This window comes from Sphaerodactylus townsendi, linkage group LG09, assembly GCF_021028975.2.
Source record: "Sphaerodactylus townsendi isolate TG3544 linkage group LG09, MPM_Stown_v2.3, whole genome shotgun sequence".
NCBI lineage: Eukaryota > Metazoa > Chordata > Lepidosauria > Squamata > Sphaerodactylidae > Sphaerodactylus > Sphaerodactylus townsendi.
The window spans coordinates 30,494,176-30,502,295 of NC_059433.1; the positions used below are offsets into that span (position 1 = coordinate 30,494,176).

General features: G+C 46.2%; 1 protein-coding gene across 1 annotated transcript; it reads right to left on the bottom strand.

Annotated features, from left to right (window-relative positions):
• Positions 1-694: 694 nt before the first annotated feature.
• On the bottom strand, positions 695-1,035 carry LOC125439143 (40S ribosomal protein S29-like). The gene has a single exon (XM_048508064.1). It carries the CDS (start codon positions 1,009-1,011, stop codon positions 841-843), a length of 171 nt encoding a protein of 56 aa, XP_048364021.1. The 5' UTR covers positions 1,012-1,035; the 3' UTR covers positions 695-840.
• Positions 1,036-8,120: the final 7,085 nt, after the last annotated feature.

Consider the following 8,120-nt stretch of genomic DNA (forward strand, 5'->3'; position numbering starts at 1 on the left):
CAGTTGCAACTAGAACCAGACTTCTAAATATTGAAATCCAAACTCTAGTCAGGAGATGGTTTCCAAAATACATAGCTGATAAACATCACTTCTTGCTGGCTGGATTGTGCTTTCTTTGATAAATATATGAAGCCACAAACAACCTATCTCTTCCTCTCTGCAAACCAAGACCCTCCAATTTCTCATTGTTTAAACTGCCTTCCTTTCCCAGTGCGCAGCTCATTAACGAGTGTGACCTGAAGGCAGGGAAAACCCCCACCCCTGAAAGATCTTTTTGTATAATGGATCCTTGCTGTTTTGAGACTATAAAAATAAACAGGCCTGCTTCATTTTTTTTAATGAAAAAAAAATATCTCTGATAAACACATGAGACTATTTGGTTAGTTTCAACTGGATCACTTGCATGTTGTCTGCTTGCTCCTGGAAAGTTAAATCAAATCATACAGCACATTCCTTTATTGATTACTACTCCACGTTACATTGTGATTCATTGGAAACATAGAGAAGTCTACAGCAACAGTAGGTTTTCCCTTCAAATACAGAAGTGTCCAGCACTGGGCTTCAGTATTCTTACAATGGTAACAAAGAAAGAGGCATCCTAAAAAGATCATCCTTCATCGGAGAGGGCAGTGCTTGTCACATTAGGGATCTGTATGCTCAATTAACTACCGGCAGGGTCATTTCCCCCCCTGTTTCACAACCTCTTTATTTTATGTACACCAAAGCGTGTGCGGGGGGGGGGGGGAAGCCAGGCCCCCTCCCCTAAGCGCATCCCCCCCCACCAGGGTCTCCGGGGCGGGGCGGCTCCCCCGTGGTCAGCGGTCCTCTTCCGTGGGTGGGTCAGTCGAGCTTGAGGAAGCCGATGTCCTTGGCGTACTGGCGGAAGCACTGGCGGCACATATTGAGGCCGTACTTGCGGATCAGGCCGTGGCGGTTGGAGCAGACGCGGCAGGAGCGCGACCCCTGCCTGAACTTCCTGGGGTGGCTCCAGTAGAGCTGCTGGTGGCCCATGGCGAGTGCGGCGCGGGCGGCGGCGGAAGGCTCCCCCCCTGTTACTCTCATCCTTTCCCCTCCTCCTCCTTGGTCCATTTTATTTCTGTCACAGCCCTGACTGTACGCAAACACTCCATTACCAAATGATGGGGACCGTTTGTGTGTGGCCTTCTCTCATTTTTAACCAGTTTATGATAATTAATTATCACATATGCTGTGGCATACTTCTCTGATATGCCCCCAACTACCCTCTAAAATAGTAGGACTTTTTTTTTTTGATATAGCAGAAAGGTAACCTAGAGTCTACATGCTAGCCCACACTTAACATGTTTAGGAATGCAGATGTGTTTTAATATCAAGTGTAAGTGGTAAGGATGGCAAAATAACCAGAAAAATGAACAGTTAAAAACAATAGTACAGTGGTACTAGGGATGTGCTTTTAGATACATCTGGTCAAAAATATATCCTAAAAATGCTTTATTGGTATTTTTTGGGAATATATGGTATTCTAAACATATCTGGGAATTTTTTGGGATACACCCTCCCCCCCCCCCCAAAAAAAAAGAGTGATCAGAAAAAGCCTGGAAATATTTGTGATTTACTGGGAAGATCCAGAGTAGCATTTGCAGGATCCCAGGGGCTATTTTTTTTACTTTTATTTCTCTTCCCCTCTTTTGTTTTTGTGGCTGGGGGAGGGGGGAGTTCTATAGGCTTGCCAGGCTGCATCAAATTAAAATGTCTTTGTCCGTTTCAAGAGGTTTTTTTTTTCTTTTGCAAGAATTGTTGTGTATTCCCTTTAATAGTTTTTATGGTGTTCACTGCTCAGTGTTTGAATTTATTCTGCTGTGAATTCACATTGGTCCTGTTGATCTGGCACTGCTACAGTGGCACTGGGTTCTGCTCTGCATTGTGCACATTGCTATCATTTTCATTGGGATTTCAAAAGCCTCTTTGCTTGAATTTGTTCTGCTACTTGTGATTCTCTGAATTCATTAGTCCTACTGAGCTGGCACTGCAAGAGCGTCCCTGGTTTTGTTTGGCGTGCAAAGTTCTCTATACAGCCATTTGCTCTGCTGGGCTTGCTAACATGCCTGCTTTCAGTTTCTACTTGAGAGATTCTCTGCCTTGACTTTGGTCCTATTGAACTCACACTGGTGGAGTGACACTGGGTTCTGATGGGGTTGTGAACGTAGCAGTTGGTTCTGTTAGGCTTGCAAATGTGTCCCCCAGCTTCAGTTTCTAATGTAGATATCAAGGAAATAGGTAAGAGGGGGGTTCTTGGGTTCAACCCCCACTTACATGTCCAAAGCTCCGCCCCACATTTGTGGTTTTTTGTATTTTTAGTGTTTTTATTTTTGGCCTGCAGGGAGTGCTGGTTTTAGGCTAGCAGTACCAAAATTTCAGGGATTTGTTAAGAGACTCTCCTTATGATATCACCCAGGTTTGGTGAGGCTTTGTTCAGGGGGTCCAAATCTATGGACTCCCAAAGGGGGTGCCTCCACCCCTCATTGTTTCCAATGGGAGCTAATATGAGATAGGGACTACAGATTTGAGGGTCCATAACTTTGGCCCCCATGAACCATTCACCCCTGACAGCAGGCACCCCCTAAATTTCCCCAGTTTCTCCTTTTAAATCCACCCGCTTCGGCATGGATTTAAAGGGAGAATCTGAGGTCCCCACTTTAAACATAGAAAGTGATGCTGCTTAAGGGTGGGGGATAATCCACCCCAAAACAGCATCACTTTAATTTTTGTTTTAAGTGGGGACCCCAGGTTCTCCCTTTAAGGTGGATTTAAAAGGAGAATCTGGGTTCCCTAGTTTAAACACAATTGAAAGTGATGCTGTTTGGGGGTGGATTCCAGCATCACAGCAGCTGCCCAATGGGGGTGGGGGGCGGGGGCGCAAAACTCAGATTTTGCACCGGGCTCTATTTTCTCTTGCTATGCCTCTGCCCAGAGTGGAGGGCAGAAGGGACTGCTGGCTGGGAGCCCTGCCGGTGGTGGGGGGGAGGGGAGTCTGCTGCTCCTGGCCTCAGAGAGCTGCTTTTATAAGCACGGAGGCTAGGAGACATGGCTTTGGTAGATGTGGCCACACCCCAGGGGTGAGTGGGGGTGCGGCCCCACCCCCGAACCCCTCCATAAAAATCTATACCTACGAACCTGGTAGAGATTCTCTGGTTTGGCATTGGGTCTGTTGGCCATGCACTGCCACTGTGGTTTTGGATTCTACTAGTTTCCTGTTCGTTGTCGTTAGTCCTGTTGGGCTTGCAACCTCCCCCCCTCCATAAAGTTTCCACTGCAGAGACTCTCTGGTTTGATTTTGGTTCTGTTTGACTCAGCATATTGACTTATGGTTCTGCTCGGGATCATTGGATTCTGCAATGGTTCTGTTGGGCTTGTTGTTTTGCTTCTTTCTTGGAACACATGATTTTACCAGTGATTGCTGTTTGCAGGCATAGCTTTTGCCTGAAAGCAGCTTGGAGAATTCCCTTACATGGGAAACAATGGAGGATGGCTGGGGCAGTCTTTTAAGGGGCCCATAGAATTAGGCCCCTTGGCCAGTCTACTTGAAATTTGGGGGTTATTTAAAAGACTGGAACCAACAGCTCATCTCCAATATTGGTCACCCAGAGAATTTCCTCATAGGGAGTAATGGATCCCAAAATTTCAGATTCCCCCTAACCTCAAATCTGAATATTTTTTTGCTCACTGCAGCACATCTGATGATGCTAGGGGAACCATCAAGTAGAAGCAGAATGTGCTGTTCAGTTGGCAACTCTTGGCAATCCCAAGAGGTTTCCAAAGTTTAGAATGGGTCTTTAAAAAAACCACGTAGAATAACAGGGAGAAGTGAAAGTGATTTCTCATCTTTCTGTCACTGTCCCAGGTGCATCTCGTCCCCAGCCCTCATGCCACATTGTGCCCCAGACTTGCCCGCTTAGCAGGGAAGAAGGAGAAGCTGGGGAGGTGACAGAGTCAATTCGAGGGGCCTGCCACAAGGATGGGAAGAGCCTACAGTGCCTCGATGACTTCTGAGCTGGCAGCATTCCCTGAAGAGGAAGGGAGCCATCAAGAATGATGCAAGGGGCAGAAATGGCAGGTTGCCACCCGAGCTGAGAGGGAGGAGCCTTGGGAGCAGTGAGGCTGCCTTACCGGGGTTGCAGATGCAGAAGGCAACCTCCCCTCCCCTTGATGCCCAGGGAAGCTCCCAATAAGAGTGGGCTGGCAAAGGTGAAGCAGAGGAATGGGAGGAAACAGGAGGAGTGAGTGAGTAAGAGAGTGAGTGAATGAGTGAGTGAGTGAGTGAGTGAGTGAGTGAGTGAGTGAGAGAGAGAGAGAGAGAGAGAGAGAGAGAGAGAGAGAGAGAGAGAGGAATGGGTTCTGGTGAAGGTGAGGCAACACTGGAGAGATATGAGTGGAAGGAACCTGACTGATAGATGGTGGCCAGGCCAGAGCAGGGATGGAGGTAACTCTTTAAGTGTGGCTTTGGCCTCCTGAGGGGGAAGAGGGTGGAGCAGTTCTACAAGAAGGAGGACCAACCAGCCAGAGCGGGAGGAGCCTTTGTGAGGCTGTCCAAACTCCTTCTGAGGCCTTGAGAGCAGCAACAGTGGGGCTTTCACCACAGCAGAGGGCAGATAGACTGGGGGCAGGGAAGCAGGGAATGCCTCAGAATCACTTTATCACTAAAATGATTTCTTCTTTTTTTCATTCAACAGTCTCTTAAAGATTAATGATTATGTTTGTACTAAAGGTATTTTGTTTTAAAAGCAGGCGCTGCAGCCAGACTAAAGCAGATTTATTCCTTCCATGGTTTTTCTGCCTTGTGATTTTTAGAATCCCATGGTTGGCACATAACATACAGGGGAGCTAGCAGTCTTATTTTCAAGTTTTCTTAATGATTGATAGATATGAAATGGGATCAGTTCTGGTTTATTTCCTCCTAAAAATCAGCATGGATCTGTATGTTTTAGGTCTGTCTTAGATGTGGTTACTTATTTAATGCACATTTAAGGGATTACACCTCTGCTCTTTAAAGTACTACATGAGCTTTTTTTGTGCTGTTTCAACAAGTTACTTAGGAGAGATCAATTTATTCACTGCAGGTTAAATCAACACAGCAGTCTGCTGATGCACATCCTTCTTTTGTTAAGAATCTACCTTGGTAGCCAGTGTACAGTGCCATTGCTAGTGGCAGCTGGTGGCCAATTGCTGACTCCGGCAAAATGCCGAGGGTCAGAGATGGATAACTGATGATGACTGAAGTCTAGAACTGACACTTTGCAGTTTGCCCCTCAAGTGCTATTCCGATCTGACAATTAATCATAATTGGTTTTAAGGTTTTACTTTCTCTCACCTCCCCACACTTGGAATGTTTTCTGCAAAATCTTGTGCTCAACATTATAGGAAAATTGAGCAGGTATCTCAGGGGTTTTCAACATCATTTTAATGTTTGTTCCTTGAATGATGATATGCTGGTTTTATTTATTTATTTAAAAACAATGGATTTTAAAATAATAATTATAGAAATTTTTACTTTCCATTATTTAGGAATGATAATCCATGCAGCTGTACCTAGTGACAGTGTTCCTCCCTCTGTAAATATCAGACATCTGGAAAGAGGACCATGCCATGAGGACTAAGCCTAACATTTCCTCTCTATGAAGCCTGGTGAACACAACTAGGAGAAGGTGGGGTCAAATGAGGTGGTAGAATGGACAGCACCCCTGCAGACTGCTGAATTTCAGCTCTGTATGCTTCTTTGCAAGGTTCTGCAAACCTTGGCCATGCTGTCTAAGGTTGATTGTGTAAATATAGCATTCACCTGTAAACATCTTGCCTCATCGTCTGCAGTAGGCTTGGTTATGAGGATATTCCGAATCACCTAAATTGGCCGAATTGTGACTGATTCGGGTATTGGCCTGAATACATTGTGTCAAAATACAAGCCAATCCAAATAGAAAGTATTTGGAACGGCTTGTATGTATTTGGCGGCATTCAAGGATGGTTTAAACGATCCTTGAATGCTGCCACTTCCCCTGGTGAGTACCTCCAAGCCGGGCATTTTTCCGGTGTTTGCGAGGGAAACTGGGGGGTGGATTCTCTTGAGTCCACTTGCCCTTAAAAATCCTTGGCTTGAAAGCGCTTATGGGATTCCACCCACCCCTTTCCCCGCAAGTGCCTCCAAGCTGAGGATCTTTAAAGATCCATGGCTTGGAGGGGTGTGTGGGGAAGGGGTGGGTGGACTCTCTTCAGTTTGACAGAGTCCACCCCCTCTGCTTGGAGGCGCTTGCGGGGGTGAATTCTCTGAGTCCCCTTCCTCTTCCTCTGCAAGCACCTCCAAGCCAAGGATCTTTAAAGATCCTCAGCTTGGAGGAAGGAGGGTGGATTCCTCGACTTGGAGGCGCTTGTTGGAGAAGCTGTGGGGGATTCTGTCCACCCACCCCATCCCACACAAGCACCTCCAAGCAGAGGATCTTTAAAGATCCTCAGCTTTGATCCATTTTCAGGGAAGGGGGGTGGATTCCCTGTCAAACTGAAGAGAGTCCACCTGCCCCTTCTCAAGTGCCTCCAAGCTGAGGATCTTTAAATATCCTTGGGTTGGAGGCATGTGTGGGGAAGGGGTGGGTGGAGTCTTTTCAGTTTGACAGAGAGTCCACCCCTCCCCCTCCTTTGTTGGGGTTTCTCTCTCTCTCTCAAGCACTTCTCTGGTTTCCGTGCCATGTCGAAGCGAGAGAAGTGCTTGGGAGATAGAGGAAGACTCAAAAGGGAAAACATTTGGGGGGGGGAGTGGATTCTTTTGTTGTTATTTTCTTTAAACATTGCTTAAAGGGAGTTCAAGTGGCTTGAACTCCCTTTAAGCAATGTTTAATGAAGGAAAAGAATCCCTCCAATAGTTACCTTGGGGTGCCTGTCAGGTGCACACATTTTAAGCTAGCAGTACCAAAATTGCAGGGCATCTTCAGGAGAGGCTCCTGATGACCTCTCCCAGGTTTGGTGAAGTTTTATTCAGGGGGTGCAATTTTATGGACCATCAAAGGGTAGCCCCCATCTAGTAGCTTCCATTGGAAACAATGGGAGATGGGAGCACCCTCTTTGCACAAAACTTTGGTGGCATCATTAAGAGAGTCTCCTGAAGATACCCTATAATTGTGGTGCCCCTAGCTTTAAAAATGCACCCCCTACAGGCCAGAACCCCCCAAAACTTCAAAAAATACAAAAAACCCCATGCTGACCCAATTCTTTATACCCGAATATATTCAGATATACTGAAGATGATATTCATCTTATTCAGGTGTACAGATAATTTTATACCCAAATAAACTCAAATCCGAATTTTACCGAATATTTTCAGTATCATTCAACCCTAATCTGCAGCATTCCCTATGTGTTAGGATCTGCTTGTTAGGATCTACAAGCCAAATTAGGCTCCTGTGCCTAATGGGTGCAGCACCAGAGGACAGAATAACTTGAGCAAACTGGAGCTGCTGCTTAAATAGATCCCAAGCCTTTCCCCAAACAGTGATCGTGGGATGTGATTGGGAAAAGTCTTTAGAAAGGTAAGCCTAATGGTACCTCCTTTGGTAACATGTTCTAGGGAACTCTGTTACCTCAGCAGTGGCGTAGGAGGTTAAGACCTCGTGTATCTAATCTGGAGGAACTGGGTTTGATTCCCCGCTGTGCCGCCTGAGCTGTGGAGGCTTATCTGGGGAATTCAGATTAGCCTGTACACTCCCACACACGCCAACTGGGTGACCTTGGGCTAGTCACAGCTTCTTGGAGCTCTCTCAGCCCCACCTACCTCACAGGGTGTTTGTTGTGAGGGGGGAAGGGCAAGGAGATTGTAAGCCCCTTTGAGTCTCCTACAGGAGAGAAAGGGGGGATATAAATCCAAACTCCTCCTCCTCCTCCTCCTCCTCCTCCTCTTCTTCTTCTTCTTCTTCTTCTTCTTCTTCTTCTTCTTCTTCTTCCTCTTCTTCCTCTTCTTCCTCTTCTTCTTCTTCTTCTTCTTCTACATATTGACTGACTGACTCTCTCTCTCTGACCTCTGTGAATGGTAAACCAGACAGGCTCCTAAACAATAGCCCCCTCCAAAGATTTCTCTATATCATAGGCTGCCATTAATATAT

Bases quoted from the DNA above. Each gene is read 5' to 3' on its own strand.
- LOC125439143 (XM_048508064.1), bottom strand. From the start codon at position 1,011: ATGGGCCACCAGCAGCTCTACTGGAGCCACCCCAGGAAGTTCAGGCAG.